This window comes from Monodon monoceros, unplaced genomic scaffold (assembly GCF_005190385.1).
Source record: "Monodon monoceros isolate NGI ecotype Baffin Bay Population unplaced genomic scaffold, NGI_Narwhal_1 Super_Scaffold_18, whole genome shotgun sequence".
Classification (NCBI taxonomy): Eukaryota; Metazoa; Chordata; class Mammalia; order Artiodactyla; family Monodontidae; genus Monodon; species Monodon monoceros.
Genome location: NW_021703774.1, coordinates 52,758,756 through 52,774,919, shown reverse-complemented (window position 1 = coordinate 52,774,919; position 16,164 = coordinate 52,758,756). Strand labels below are relative to the sequence as shown.

The window sequence follows — 16,164 nt, the reverse complement described above, 5'->3', positions numbered from 1 at the left end:
AAGAGTTTTGGGGAGATAAGAGGGACTGGATCATGCCATTTAAGGAGGTGGACCTTCTCCTGAAGGAAACAGGATGAAGAGTCCTGATGGACTTTAAGCTCAAGTTTTTAGAAAGATCATTCTCACTGTAGTGTAGAGAACAGATTAGATGAGGGTGAGAGTGGAGGTAAGACCCCATTCAGGAGGTAGCAGTAGGAATCAAGGTAGAGAGATAACAACAGTCTTTAAGGAGTCAATGGAAACATAGAATTAACTGAGCAGTAGACAGCTTGAGTGTCTCTATCTTAAGCAGGGTTGCTGAGGAAGGTCTTAAGCACGGCAGACCACCCGCCTTCTACCCACAAAGGACAAATGCAACAGGCTTCCAAATCTTTCCTTCGAATTTGCCTGACTATTCCTTGGATTTACTTATATCAGGAGACCCAATTCCATGGCAGATTAATTGATCACAGACTGGTAGCTTCCAGCCTGGCCCCTCTCTGTGTCTCTTGATTTAATATGGCAAGGAGAGGGTTGGGTTATGGTAAAGCCTCCTACTTGGTCTCTTCTTGCTATTCTGGCTCCACTTGCATCCATTCTCCATATTTTAACCAGAGTAATCTTTCAATAATGTACATGTGATACTATCTCATCCTTTTTCTCACTTGCTGAAAACCCTCCAATAGCTTCTCCAGTGCAACAGCTCCGATTGCAATGGCTTCCTGCAATTAGAATAAAAACTAAAGTCCTGAACACATCCTGTAACTTCCTGCATGCTCTGACTCTGCCTTGCACTCCTCCCACTTTCTCACTGGCTTTCTTTTATTTTTTTAATTAATTAATTTATTTTTTGGTAATGTTGCCAATATTTTTTAAATTTTTATTTTATTATTTTTTTTTACAGCAGGTTCTTATTAGTTATCTATTTTATACATATTAGTGTATATATGTCAATCCCAATCTCCCAGTTCATCCCACCACCACTGCCACCACCCCCTGCCCTGCCTTCCCCCCATGGTGTCCGTACATTTGTTCTCTACAACTGTGTCTCTATTTCTGCCTTGCAAACCGGTTCATCTGTACCATTTTTCTAGATTCCACATATATGTGTTAATATATGATATTTGTTTCTCTCTTTCTGACTTACTTCACTCTGTATGACAGTCTCTAGGTCATCCACTACAAATGACCCAATTTCGTTCCTTTTTATGGCTGAGTAATATTCCATTGTATATATGTACCACATCTTTTTTATCCATTTGTCTGTCTGTCAATGGGCATTTAGGTTGCTTCCATGACCTGGCTATTGTACATAGTGCTGCAATGAACTTTGGGGTGCATGTGTCTTTTGGAATTATGGTTTTCTCTGGGTATATGTCCAGTAGTGGGATTGCTGGGTCACATGGTAATTGTATTTTTAGTTTTTTAAGGAACCTCCATACTGTTCTCCATAGTGGCTGTATCAATTTACATTCCCACCAGCAGTGCAAAAGAGTTCCCTTTTCTCCACACCCTCTCCAGCATTTGTTGTTTGTAGATTTTCTGATGATGCCCATTCTGACTGGTGTGAGGTGATACCTCATTGGAGTTTTGATTTGCATTTCTCTCATAATTGGTGATGTTGAGCAGCTTTTCTTGTGCCTCTTGGCCACCTGTATGTCTTCCTTGGAGAAATGTCTATTTAGGTCTTCTGTCCATTTTTTGATTAGGTTGTTTGTTTTTCTAATATTGAGCTGCATGAGCTGCTTGTATATTTTGGAGATTAATCCTTTGTCTGTTGATTTGTTTGCAAATATTTTCTCCCATTCTGAGAGTTGTCTTTTCATCTTCTTTATAGTTTCCTTTGCTGTGCAAAAGCTTTTGTTTCATTAAGTTCCATTTGTTTATTTTTGTTTTTATTTCCATTACTCTAGGAGGTGGGTCAAAAAAGATATTGCTGTGATTTATGTCAAAGAGTGTTCTTCCTATGTTTTCCTCTAAGAGTTTTATAATCTCTGGGCTTACATTTAGGTCTTTAATCCATTTTTTTTTTTTTTTTTTTTGTGGTACACGGGCCTCTCACTGTTGTGGCCTCTCCCGTTGCGGAGCACAGGCTCCGAACGTGCAGGCTCAGCGGCCATGGCTTATGGGCCCAGCCACTCCGCGGCATGTGGGATCTTCCCGGACCAGGGCACGAACCCATGTCCCCTGCATCAGCAGGCGGACTCTCAACCACTACACCACCAGGGAAGCCCTAATCCATTTTGAGTTTATTTTTGTGTATGGTGTTAGGGAGTGTTCTAATTTCATCCTTTTACATGTAGCTGTCCAGTTGTCCCAGCACCACTTATTGAAGAGACTGTCTTTTCTCCATTGTATATTCTTGCCTCCTTTGTCATAGATTAGTTGACCATAGGTGTGTGGGTTTATCTCTGGGCTTTCTATCCTGTATAATTGATCCGTATTTCTGTTTTTGTGCCAGTACCATATTGTCTTGATTACTGTAGCTTTGTAGTATAGTTTGAAGCCAGGGAGTCCGATTCCTCCAGCTCTGTTTTTTTCCCTGAAGATTGCTTTGGCTATTCGGGGTCTTTTGTGTCTCCATACAAATTTTAAGATTTTTTGTTCTAGTTCTGTAAAAATTGCCATTGGTAATTTGATAGGGATTGCATTGAATCTGTAGATTGCTTTGGGTAGTATAGTCATTTTCACAATATTGATTCTTCCAATCCAAGAACAAGGTATATCTCTCCATCTGTTAGTGTCATCTTTGATTTCTTTCATCAGTGTCATAGTCTTCTGAGTACAGGTCTCTTACCTCCTTAGGTAGGTTCATTCCTAGGTATTTTATTCTTTTTGTTACAATGGTGAGTGGGATTGTTTCCTTAGTTTCTCTTTCTGATCTTTCATTGTTAGCATATAGGAATGCAAGAGATTTCTGTGCATTAATTTTGTATCCTCAACTTTACCAAATTCATTGATTAGCTCTAGTAGTTTTCTGGTGGCATCTTTAGGGTTATCTATGTATCTACAAACAGTGATAGTTTGATTCCTTCTTTTCCAATTTGTATTCCTTTTATTTCTTTTTCTTCTCTGATTGCCATGGCTAGGACTTCCAGAACTATGTTGAATAATAGTGGCTAGAGTGGATATCCTTGTCTTGTTCCTGATCTTAGAGGAAATGCTTTCACTTTTTCACCTTTGAGAATGATGTTTGCTGTGGGTTTGTCATATATGGCCTTTATTATGTTGAGGTAGCTTCCCTCTATGCCCACTTTCTGGAGAGTTTTTATCGTAAATGAGTGTTGAATTTTGTCAAAAGTTTTTTCTGCATCTATGGAGATGATCACGTGGCTTTTTTTCTTCAGGTTTTTAATACGGTGTATCACATTGATTGATTTGTGTATATTGAAGAAGGCTTGCATCCCTGAGATAAATCCCACTTGATCATGGTATATGATCCTTTTAATGTGTTGTTGGATTTGGTTTGCTAGTATTTTGTTGAGGATTTTTGAATCTATATTCATCAGTCATATTGGTTTGTAATTTTCTTTTTTTGTAGTATCTCTGTCTGTTTTTGGTATCAGGGTGATGGTGGCCTCGTTGAATGAGTTTAGGAGTGTTCCTTTCTCTGCACTTTTTTGGAAGAGTTTGAGAAGGATGGGTGTTAGCTCTTCTCTAAATGTTTGATAGAATTCACCTGTGAAGCCATCTGGTCCTGGACTTTTCTTTGTTGGAAGATTTTTTTTTAATTTATTCATTTTTATTTGTTTTTGGCTGCGTTAGGTCTTTGTTGCTGTGTGCAGGCTTCTCATTGCTGTGGCTTCTCTTGTGGCGGAGCATGGGCTCTAGGTGCACAGGCTCAGTAGTTGTGGCTCACAGGCTCTAGAGCACACGCTCAGTAGTTGTGGTGCACGGGCTTAGTTGCTCCGCGGCATGTGGGATCTTCCCAGACCAGGGTTTGAACCCGTGTCCCCTGCATTGGCAGGCAGATTCTTAACCACTGGGTCACCAGGGAAGCCCATGTTAGAAGATTTTTAATCACAGTTTCAATTTCATTACTTGTGATTGGTCTGTTCATATTTTCTGTTTCTTCCTGGTTCAGTCTTGGAAGGTTATACCTTTCTAAGAATTTGTCCATTTCTTCCAGGTGTCCATTTTATTGGCATAGAGTTGCTTGTAGTAGTCTCTTATGATGTTTTGTATTTCTGTGGTGTCCGTTGTACCTTCTCCTTTTTCATTTCTAATTTTATTGATTTGAGTCCTCTCCTTTTTCTTGATGAGTCTGGCTAAAGGTTTATCAATTTTGTTTATCTTCTCAAAGAACCAGCTTTTAGTTTTATTGATCTTTACTATTGTTTTCTTTGTTTCTATTTCATTTATTTCTGCTCTGATCTTTATGATTTCTTTCCTTTTACTAACTTTGGGTTTTGTTTGTTCTTCTTTCCCTAGTTTCTTAGGTGTAAGGTTAGATTGTTTATTTGAGGTGTTTCTTGAGGTAGGATTGTATTGCTATAACCTTCCCCTTTGAACTGCTTTTGCTGCATCCCATAGGTTTTGGATCATTGTGTTTTCATTGTCATTTGGCTGCGTTGGGTCTTTGTTGCTGTGCGCAAGCTTCTCATTGCCGTGGCTTCTCTTCTGGCGGAGCATGGGCTCTAGGCGCACGGGCTCAGTAGTTGTGGCTTACAGGCTGTAGAGCGCAGGCTCAGTAGTTGTGGTGCACGGGCTTAGTCTCTAGGTATGTTTTGATTTCCTCTTTGATTTCTTCAGTGGTCTCTTGGTTATTTAGTAACGTATTGTTTAGCCTCCACATGTTTGTGTTTTTTACGTATTTTTCCCTGTAATTTACTTCTAATCTCATAGCGTTGTGGTTGGAAAAGATCCTTGATATGATTTCAAATTTCTTAATTTTACCAAGGCTTGATTTGTGATCCAGTATGTGATCTATCCTGGAGAATGTTCCATGTGCACTTGAGACGAAAGTGTAATCTGCTGTTTTTGGATGGAATGTCCTATAAATATCAGTTAAATCTATCTGGTCTATTGTGTCATTTGGTTGGAGCATTTAATGCATTCACATTTAAGGTAATTATCAATATGTATGTTCCTATTACCATTTTCTTAATTGTTTTGGGTTTGTTTTTGTAGGTCCTTTTCTTCTCTTGTGTTTCCCACTTAGAGAAGTTCCTTTAGTGTTTGTCATAGAGCTGGTTTGGTGGTGCTGAATTGTCTTAGCTTTTGCTTGTCTGTAAAGCTTTTGATTTCTCCATCAAATCTGAATGAGATCCTTGCCAGGTAGAATAATCTTGATTGTAGCTTCTTCCCTTTCATCACTTTAAATATATTGTGCCACTCCCTTCTGTCTCGGAGAGTTTCTGCTGAGAAATCAGCTGTCAACATTATGGGAGTTCTTTTGTATGTTATTTGTCGTTTTACCCTTGTTGCTTTTAATAATTTTTCTTTGTCTTTAATTTTGTTCAATTTGATTACTATGTGTCTCGGCATGTTTCTCCTTGGGTTTATCCCGCCTGGGACTCTCTGTGCTTCCTGGACTTGGGTGGCTATTTCCTTTCCCATGTTAGGGAAGTTTTCAACTATAATCTCTTCAAATATTTTCTTGGGTCCTTTCTCTCTCTCTTCTCCTTCTGGAACACCTGTAATGCGAATGTTGGTGCGTTTAATGTTGTCCCAGAGGTCTCTTATGCTGTCTTCACTTCTTTTCATTCTGTTTTCTTTATTTTGTTCTGCTGCAGTGAATTCCATCAGTCTGTCTTCTAGGTCATTTATCTGTTCTTCTGCCTCAGTTATTCTGCTATTGATTCCTTCTAGTGTATTTTTCATTTAATTTATTGTATTGTTCATCTCTGTTTGTTTGTTGTTTAATTCTTCTAGGTGTTTCTTCATTAATTCTTCTAGGTCTTTGTTAAACATTTCTTGCATCTTCTTGATCTTTGCCTCCATTCTTTTTCCGAGGTCCTGGATCATCTTCACTATCATTATACTGAGTTCATTTTCTGGAAAGCTGCCTACCTCCACTTCATTTAGCTCTTTTTTTCTGGGGTTTTATCTTGTTCCTTCAACTAGTACATCGTCCTCTGCCTTTTAATTTTGTCTGTATTTCTGTGAATGTGGTTTTCATTCCGCAGGCTGCAGAATTGTAGTTCTTCTTGCTTCTGCTTTCTGCCCTCTGGTGGATGAGGCTATGTAAGAGGCTTATGCAAGCTTCCTGATGGGAGGGACTGGTGGTGGGTAGAGCTGGGTGTTGCTCTGGTAGACAGAGCTCAGTAAAACTTTAATCTGCTTGTCTGCTGATGGGTGGGGCTGAGTTCCCTCCCTGTTGGTTGTTTGGCCTGAGGAGACCCAGCACTGGAAGCTACAGGCTCTTTGGTGGGACTAATGGCAGACTCCAGGAGGGCTTATGCCAAGGAGTTCTTCCCAGAGCTTCTGCTGCCAGTGTCCTTGTCCCTGTGGTGAGCCACAGCCACCCCCTGCTTCTGCAGGAGACCCTCCAACACTAGCTGGTAGATATGGTTCAGTCTCCTATGGGGTCACTGCTCCTTCCCCCTTGGTCCTGATGTGCACAGTACTTTGAGTGTGCCCTTCAGGAGTGGAGTCTCTGTTTCCCCTGGTCCAGTCTAAGTCCTGCAAGCAAATCCCGCTAGCCTTCAAAGTCTGGTTCTCTGGGAATTCCTCCTCCCATTGCCAGAACCCAAGATTGGGAAGCCTGACGTGGGGCTCAGGACCTTCAATCCAGTGGGTGGACTTCTGTGGTAAAATTGTGCTCCAGTTTGTGAGTCACCCACCCAGCAGTTATGGGGTTTGATTTTATTGTGATAGCGCCCCACCTACCATCTCACTGTGGCTTCTCCTTTGTCTTTAGATGTGGGGTATCTCTTGTGGTGAGTTCCAGTGTCTTCCTATGGATGATTGTTCAGCAGTTAGTTGTGATTTCACTGCTCTCGCAAGAGGGACTGAGAGCACGTCCTTCTACTCCGCCATCTTGAGCCAGTTTCCTGGCTTTCTTTTAATCTGTTGAACATGGCAAAGTTATTCCTCCCTAGAGTTGTAGTAATTACTCTTCTCTAGGCTTGGAATGCTTTTCTTGTGTAATTCACTCTCATCTTGCAACTCCTGGCTGAAATGTCTCAGCTCAAAGAGAGGCCTTTCCTGACCACCCTAGTTGAGGCCAGGGTCTGCGATGGGGGGAGATAGTGGCAAGTGAGTCCCAGTGCAGAGGCAGGAATTTGAACGAAGCCTGGATCAGACCCACTTGCTTATCTTGGAGAGCCTCCCAAAGAGGCAGGAGGCAACTGGGATGCCCCCTGGGGACATAGATGTTGGTGGCAGGCATTTTGGGAAGCTTGTCCTACAACAAGGACACTGATGCTGGCAAGTGCCATTTTGGAATCCTCCTTCTAGCCTATTAGCACCAGGGGCTTACCCGCCCACCAGTGGTCTGGCACTAGCCTCGGATCCCCTGGACTACACAGCTAGCCTCGCCAGAACCTGGCCCTGTCCACCATGGGCCAGCAACCGCCACATGGGTCAGGGCCAGGCAGCCAACCAGGCCAGAGGCCAGTCCCACCTACGAGCATACCCACAATAGTCAGCCCTGCCACAACAGAAGGGCCCACACAGCCCACGTAGGGGGAACTTCTAGAGTTTATAGCTCTGGTGACCAGAGAGCAGTGTGCTGCTGGGCCCCATAGGACGTCTCCTACATAAGGCTACCAGTCCGAGATGGGAAACATAACTGACCTACTTAATACGTAGAAATGAAAATAGAGAATGAGGTAAAATTAGAAGACATAGGAGTATGTTCCAATGAAAGAACAAGACAAAACCTCAAAAGAACTAAACAAAGTGGAGATAAGCAATCTACCCAGTAGAGTTCAAGGTAACAATCATAAAGATGGTTGATGAACTCAGGAGAATGAATAAATACAGTGAGGAGTTTGACAAAGAGTTAGAAAATATAAAGAAGGCCCAAACAGAACTAAAGAATACAATAACTAAATTTAAAAAAACAAACAAACACTAAAAGAAATCAGCAGTGGATTAGATGATACAGAGGAAAAGATCAGAGAACTGGAAGACAGAGTAGTGGAAATTACCCAAGCTGAACAGAAAAAAGAAAAATAATTTAAGAAAATGAGGATAGTTTAAGAGACCTCTGGAATGACATTAAGTGTACTAACATTCACGTTATTGGGGCCCCAGAAGGAGAAAAGAGAGAAAAGGGGGCAAAGAACTTATTTGAAGAAATAATAGCTTAAAACTTTCCTAACCTGGGAAAGGAAAGAGACATCCAAGTTCAGGAAGGACAGGGTCCCAGACAAGATGAGCCCAAAGGTCCACATCAAGACACTTTATAATTAAAATGGCAAAAATTAAAGAGAAAGAATTTTAAAAGCAGCAAGTGAAAAGAAACTAGTTTCATACAAGGGGACTCCCATGAGACTTTCAGCTGACTTTTCAGTAGAAGCTTTTCAAGCCAGAGGGTGTAGCATGATATATTCAAAGTGATAAAAGGGAAGAACCTACAACCATAGTCTACCCAGCAGGCCTATCTTACTGATTTGAAGGCGAGATAAAGAATTTTATGGACAAACAAAAGCTAAAAGAGTTCAGCACCACTAAACTGGCATTACAGGACATGTTAAGAGACTTCTTTAAGTGGAAAGGAAAAGACCATTATTAGAAACATGAAAATTACAAAAGGAAAAATCTTACTGGTAAAGGCGAACATACAGTAAAGGTAGTAGATCAACCACTTATAAAGCTAGTAGGAAGTTTAAAAGACAAAAGTAGTAAAATCACCTATATTCACAATAAGTAGTTAAGGGATACACAAAACAAAAAGATGTAGAATATGATGTCAAAAGCATTAAACGTTGGGAGAGATTAAAAAAAGCACAACGTAGTGTTGGCAAAAGAACAGATAAATAGAGCATGGAATAGAATAGGAGTTCAGAGTTCAGAGACAGAGCCATGTATATATGGGAATTTAATATACAATACAGCACCACAAATCAGTGGAGAATAGATGGACTGTTCAGTAGAAGATGCTGGGGAAATTGGCTCGCCGTATCCCTACTTAATACTGTGTACAAAATAGACTAGATATACAAATAAATCCAGTAAGTTAATAGAAGGATATATAGAAAAATATGTTTGTGTCCTACAGGCAAGGGAAAGATTTTTTTAAGAAAGACTTCAAAAGTTCAAATAATAATAGCTAATACTTATCTAGCACAGAAACCCTGATGGACAAAGGAGAAGGTGGGCCTCTCCTTTTAGGGGTTTGCTTGTCTCAGTGAAGTTTACTCAGAGCTGTTTACTCAGCTCTGCTCAGAGCTGGTTCTAAGTAGTGGAGCGGAGAGAAGCCCCTTCAGTTCCCTACTCTGGTGCGGGGAAGTGTGGCGTATATAGGAGTAGATTGCAATGAACAGTGGTCATCAGGCTTTCCTTGCCCATTGATAACTATGTGGACTTGCATGGTCCACCACCTATTGTTCCAGAACCTAGGGTTTGCCCATTTTCCTTAATTTTCACAACCTCAAAAACTGAAGCTTGTGTTAGAGTACACTCCCGGAGTTTTCCTTAAAAGCCCCAGAGAGCAGCTCAGCCTGGCTTTGGAAGAGCAGGGACGGAAGCACAGGCAATAAAGAAAACTTCTCATTACCCATCTCTGGGGGCTTCCGAAAATGATTGTCTTCGCTTGACCTCAAGGTCAAGACAACCAGTTTTATTGTGTTCACTGTCTCGGAGGACAAGCTTTAGCGAGTGCCTTGTTTGCTTCTTATAGTATTAAAATAGACAATGAAATTGGCTTCTCAGAAGATCATTTCGCAAAGTCCCTGTTGCTCTGTGGGGAATATTTGTTTCCTCATTTATATTCATGTTTCTAAAAGACAAGCAGACCTTGAATGAAATTTCAGGCGACAGTAAATTATAAATAATGTGTCCATATTTTTTTTCTCTTCCATACTGCTTGTATTTAATTCCCCCCAGAGTCTTGTGCAAACACCAGAGACAAGAGGACAGGAAGCTATTAACATGATGGAAAAAATGAAATGGGCTTATGTTATATGGCAGGAATGCAACAAGGGGAGACATCTTGATCAAAGGAGTTTTTTGAGGTTTTGTGGGAGCCAGTTCTTCCCTTTTGTCTCTCTCTCTTTTATTTTTATTTTATTTTTTGTAACATCTCAACTTTTTTCTAGACCCTTAAGTAGGCATCTACTTGAAATGAGTCTCTTTACTTGGCCCACCCAGGACAAGATGAGGGCTTGTCAATGGATGGAGGCCACTTTGGGGTCCAGCTTTAAGCTCTTTTGTTCCCTAAGACACAACATAAAAAATGCTTAGAAAGATCAGCTGAGATCAGCCTGTCCTAAGAATAGGATGCTGATAAGTGGAAAGCTCAGGTACTGTCAGTGAAGTCAGAAAGGATGCCAGTTATTAGAATGAAATTAGCCTCTAAATCCATCAGCCCTGGTTTGCCATAACATAGGATGCTCTGGTGTTCCTCAGCCCTCTTGCCCAGCAGGAGTGATTCATGGGGTTCAGGCCAGCAGGCCTCCAATCTTTCGAGTACGGGAAGATACTCTGCTCTTTGTTTTTGTTTCTTTCTCTTTTCCTCTCTCTCTCTCTCTCTCTTTTAAGCAAGTGACAGGATCCTGCAGATGGAGCTTGCAGGGTACACTATGTGGCTTCAGAGGTGTGAAGGGAATAAGTGCTGGTCCTGATGGAGGGGCAGGAAGAGGATGGTTTGGGATGTGCTGAGTGTTGGGGGTGCTCAGAGAAGAGCAGAATCAGACCTGAGGCGCTGCTGCCCCAACCTCTCTTCCCAGAGGAAGCCCACTCTCAGGGCATCTCAGGAGATATATGGGCAGACAGGGGAGTTCTGGGATGAGAAACACCTGGGCGCCCAGGTGCCGGAGGCCTCTCTTTTCCCAGACTCCTTGTAAAGGAGTCTAGTTCATGCCACCTATCAAGTAAACCCCAATCCTCTTCTTGAGGACATCTGCACCCCCATACTTAGGAAGCTGGTACCCTTGTACTCTCTTCTTCTTTAATAAAATTTGCTTTTTTGGTGGGGCAATTGGAGGATGGGGGTAGAAAAGGGGGAGGGCGTGGCACAGGCAATGAGGACTCATTAATATTGACACGCAGATGACTCTGTAGGCTTTGTGTAATTTATTCGGGGAAATTTGCATGTGGGGTGGCAGAAAGAGCCTGCAATCAGAGGGACGCTGGGCATCATACCCTGCGGGCAGTACCTTTTTGCCTGTGTCTTCCCTTTGAAGGATACTGAGAACCCTCTCCTCCTAGAGCTTTCTTTAACCAGAAACCCCTCTTCTGTGCTCTGCAGCTGGGATTTAACTATTCTACTCAACCACCGTTTATTATGTCTGCTATGTGCCAGGCTTTGTGCAAGGTGATGTCACATGCATTACTTCTGTCCCTGAACTTTTCATTCTGTAACTGGTCAGTTCAGGGGGTTCTGGTAAATCTCCAAGACAAAGCCAGCAGGGTTTGGTGTGCGTCAGTGATTGAGATTTAAATTTGAGCTTTCCAGTAAAACTCTGTGAAAACTTCTAAACATGGACCCGTCTTTGCCATGCACCACTGTAGTTGTAGTAGCAAGTCCTTCTCTGATTCCCCAAACTGCTTGGAGCAACTCAGGCAGTAACTTACATTGATGGTACAGGCAAGTGGGCTCTTCAGTGTTCTCCTTTCCGAGGGGTATTGGTCATGCTGCAGTCGCCCAGTGTCAGTTGAAGTCTCATACAAACAAACGAAGAAATACCTAAATACATCCTGATGGTCCCCCTGTGCTGTCCTCCGAACAAAGCCACTCCCCTGGGCTCTTCCCCAGATTTCCACGAATTGTCAACTCTCTGTTTATTGGATCTTGCTGGGCCCCCAGCTGGATTCGGGATTCTAACTATTGCACACCCGCTGGAGGCAGCTTCGTCTAAGAGAGGCCAGCGGTGGGCACAGAAGCTGGCATATTTTACAGCCCAGGCAGACCTGGAGCAAGGCACAGCTGCAAGATACTGCAGAAACCTCAGGCATATTGCCGTCCTGCTCACAACCACTAGCTGTGCCGTTACCAGGATGGGAATTGAAAGCTCATACTACACTGAGCAAGCCTTGAAACCCATGCATTTTTGGAATGAAATGATTAGTTTAGACCTAATAAATATGCAGATCAGGGGCTCTGTTTATGTTTCTGTCATCTGTATTTGTTTTAGGGGAAGGAAAATTTTAATTCAGTGAAAAAGCTCCAATCCATGGGTCTTAGAGTGGTGGCTTAGGAAAGGAAAGCCTAGAGGACCCTTTAATTAACCTGTGAATGTGCAGGGAAAGGCTTGACCAAGAAGAGGGTGATGCCTTGGTTCTGAGATAAGATACCCCTAGAAAGGTCATGGAGTGTGAGCGTAACCGACTTCAGCCCATAAAAGAGATCAAGTGTCCTCCAAATTCCACTTGTCAAGGACCCATCTTGGATTCATTTCTTGGTTGTGTGAGCAAGGTTTATTTTTATTTTTTTATTAAAAATTATTTTTCTGATTAATGTGCTCATTGTCGACACTTTGCAAGATATTGAAAAGTATAAAACAGAAAGAAAAAGGGGACTCATTCATAATCTCACTACCCTAAAGAATCACTAGCGATGTTTTAATGTATTTGATCCAGTGTCCTGCTTTGTTATTCAGAACAAGTCTAGTCGGGGAGGCACCTGGGTAGGGATGGGGGAATTTCTGTCACTTCTCTCTGGTGATGGGAGGATGGGCTCTGGGGTGTGGACAGCAATCCAATCACCCTGGTGCTCTAAGACGGCAGGCAGAAGTGTGTCTAGGGATAAGGAACATGCCTACACCTGCCCCACACTGTGTAGAGCCAACCCCCTCCGAACATGGGAGGGGGAGAGAATTCAAGGTCTGGACTGGGCAGTCCCACATTACAGACTGTAGAGAGGTACCGTGGGAAGTGCTAGAAAGGGTTGTTAACAGCACAGACCCCAGAGGCAGAACAACTGGGGGTCAATCCCACGTCTCCTACTTGAGAGCTATGGGATCTTAGGTGAGTTACCTCACCTCTCTGTGGCCCAGTTTCCTCATCTGTAAATAAGGATACTAGAACATACCTCACAGGCTGTCATGAGAATTAAATAGTACACATAACGCAGTTAGAACAGCAGTGCCTGTCAGATAGCTCTCAAAGGTCAGGTGTTAGTTTATTTCCTGTTATACACATTAGGACACCCTTATCCCTTAAGGGCATTTCCAGTATCTTCTGCTGATACTTAAATGAGGGAAAGCAGGAAGAATGCTGGACTTAGAAGGAGAAGACCTTGGTTCAAGTTCTGACCCAGCCACTTACTACCATGTAAGTTATTTGATCTCCATGCACCTGAGTTTCATCATCTGAGATGAAATGGGGATAATAAGGCCCTTCTCACCAGTTGTTATAAGGATGAGTTGAGACCATAGAAATGCAAAATTGCTTTGTGTGTGGAGAAGAACCACAGTTTTAATATTGGGGCTTTACTCCTGGGACTTTTACTAGGTGAATCTGATTACAGGCAGCAGAGGAAGGAAGGAGGGGAGGAAAAACTGTGCTGGAAAGACCCTTGCAGAAAATCTCAACAGGAGCCTGCTCTCTTACTTGGTGCATTTAGTTGGTGCAGGTGGACCAGGACTTTGCACTGCTGGCTCCTGTGGTTGCCTTGGTAGTGAGAGGTTCCTGGCAGGGCCTTGGAAGGCAGGAGTGGAGGGAATAATTATTTTCCTTTGCAGGAAGAGGCAGTTGAGTTTCTCTGATGGGCTCCTCCCTGGCCAAGTCTCAGCAGAGGCAGGCGAGGAGCCAGACGCCACCCAGGGGAGGAGAAGGCATCAGGGCAGCAGGAAATCTCTCACCTGTGGTGAAGGCGGTGGAGGTGATGCTGCTCCGCTCGGTGTCCTGGGCCGCCTGCAGGAGCACCGTGTAGTCTGTGCTCTCAGACAGGCCCTCCAGTCGGATCCACGTGTCCTCTGCATCCACAATCAGCTCCTGCGGGATAGGCGGAGGAGGGAGGTGGAAGGGGGTGAGCAGAGGCGTCACCATGGAGGGCAGTGGGGAAGGGAAGTTCAGACCCCAAGGTCGGTATTGCAGTGGCTATTTTTATCCTCTCCATCCCACATTATGTAAGAAGGAAACCATTCCAATAAGCAGGGAAAACAGCTCCTATGTGAGACTGAGGCCAGCTCCTATCTCACGGATGCACATTGGGAGAAACTTAGGCCCGGCATTATTGAATCCAGTGGTTTTCGGATTGCACAGGGCCTCCTGGAGCCCTGAGATGCAGGAACCTAGGCTTCCCTCTTCCACATCCAACAGACTAGCTCTACTTAAATCTATTCTCTGTATTTGGCTTCTGAATATGATTTCACTTTTAAAAAGGATTCCACTGTTAACAAAAATTTGACAACCCGTGCTCTAGGTGAACTGTTTCAACTGGTCACCTAAAACCGAAATTTGTCATCTCTATTGCGGGCTATATAGATGTAGCCTTTATAATGCTTATCTAGAGGCATATGAGACTGTCCAGTTTGGTATCCAGCTCATGTTTGCTTGGCCCTGTTAGTGAAAAACCGTTCCACTACTGTGTACTTATATTGCCTTGGAAGCTGGTGCGTCATCATATTGGTCACATCACCACACCTAAGTGAACTTGCAGGGTAGATGCCCCCATTACCTAGAGAAGAAACTGAGGCTCAGAGAGGTTGAGTGCTTTGCCTCAACTTGTATGGAGAGTAGTAGTGGAGGCAAGACTAGCACCCAAATCGTTGGCTTGCAGATGAAGGCTCTTTCCTCAACAGCACGCTAGGTATCCATAGTGGCAAACCTAGCTTGTTCCCTTGTGGATTGCTGGACAGCAACGGTCTTTCCCCTTTCCAGAAAAATCTCACCTTGCGGCTTCCATCGGTGGATTTGTAGGTCAAGATGTAATTCTCAGTCTCTGCTCTGGGAGGCTGCCAGGAGATCAGGGCACTTTGTCTGGTGACTTCACTTGCTGTCAGATTGGCAGGAGCATCCAGGACTGAAGAGAGGAGAAAACGCCAGTAGTGCCTGCCCCTCCATCTCCTTCCTCTTTGATTCCAGGCATGTAGATCAGTCTGTCTATCTATGTGGTCTCTGGGCTGCTCACATGCTAACCCCAGTTCTAGCTTGGACAGGAGCCTAAAGGGCACTGCTGGGCCAGAAGGTAATCGTCATGTCATGATCATTCCTGCAGCTATTCCCCCTTCCCTCACCTGACCCTCCGGGCCTAGATGTGATATCTTCCGATCTGACCCTCTAGGTCTGAAATCATGACCTTGTTAAACCTGCATGTGTGTGAGCTCACTCTTGAACATATAGCATTCCCACATCTATACCTTTGTCTGCTGTTCTCCTGGCCATGACCATACCCAGCAACTCCCTCCCCAATATTAAGCTCTTTAATATCTATCAGATTTTTCCGGGCCAGATGCATTCTCAGTACTGGCCTCTGTTGGCCTGGTTGTACTGCTGTCAGCCAGACCCAGGAAGAGAGCTGCAACTCACTTTCACTGGCATTTGGGCGGCAGTTAACTAAAATAAGGATAGCTCACAGCTGCAATGTCCAAAACCTATAGACTATAATCTAGTTGAACACATGGAAACTGATCATTTTCAGGATCAATAAAAGCCTCTCAGGATACTAGATATGAAGCTGACCATGTACTCACGGGTAGAGAAGTTGGTGCTGATCGTGCCACTGGTGAGAGGCCCACTGGTGGCATACAGAGTGACGGTATAGTGGGTCCTAGGAAGCAGGTCAACAAGCTGGAATTCCTCACGGTCTCCATCAACCAGGATGGTCTCTCCAGCAACTGAAATCAGATGGTTATGGATAAGGAATGAATAAGGCTCTTCAACTTAGGAAAGACCTATCAAATCCAAAGGCATTTCATAATGGGATATGTTATCATGGGATATTGTTATCACATGCTGAGATTATTATTCATCAAAGATCTTGTTTATAACCCACTCCCCAGCCTTACCTTGTGTAGTTGGTTTTAGTTGATTTTTTGCACCCATGGGAAGAGCTTTGCATTCATTTCTACTGCATTTTGCCTTGTTGACTGAGTTTTGGGCCACTGTTTCAGTTTATTAAAATACACGTGA

At 43.3% G+C, this 16,164-nt stretch overlaps 1 protein-coding gene across 1 annotated transcript in view; it reads right to left on the bottom strand.

The window, feature by feature from the left end:
- The window catches only part of TNR (tenascin R), an 83,260-nt gene that overhangs the window by 17,960 nt on the left and 49,136 nt on the right, over window positions 1-16,164 (bottom strand). Inside the window, exons 14-16 of the mRNA XM_029229271.1 lie at window positions 15,726-15,869; window positions 14,925-15,055; window positions 13,893-14,025 (exon numbers count right to left, since the gene is read on the bottom strand). Coding sequence (XP_029085104.1) covers window positions 13,893-14,025; window positions 14,925-15,055; window positions 15,726-15,869 — 408 coding nt within the window. The remainder of the gene's footprint in view (window positions 1-13,892; window positions 14,026-14,924; window positions 15,056-15,725; window positions 15,870-16,164) is intronic.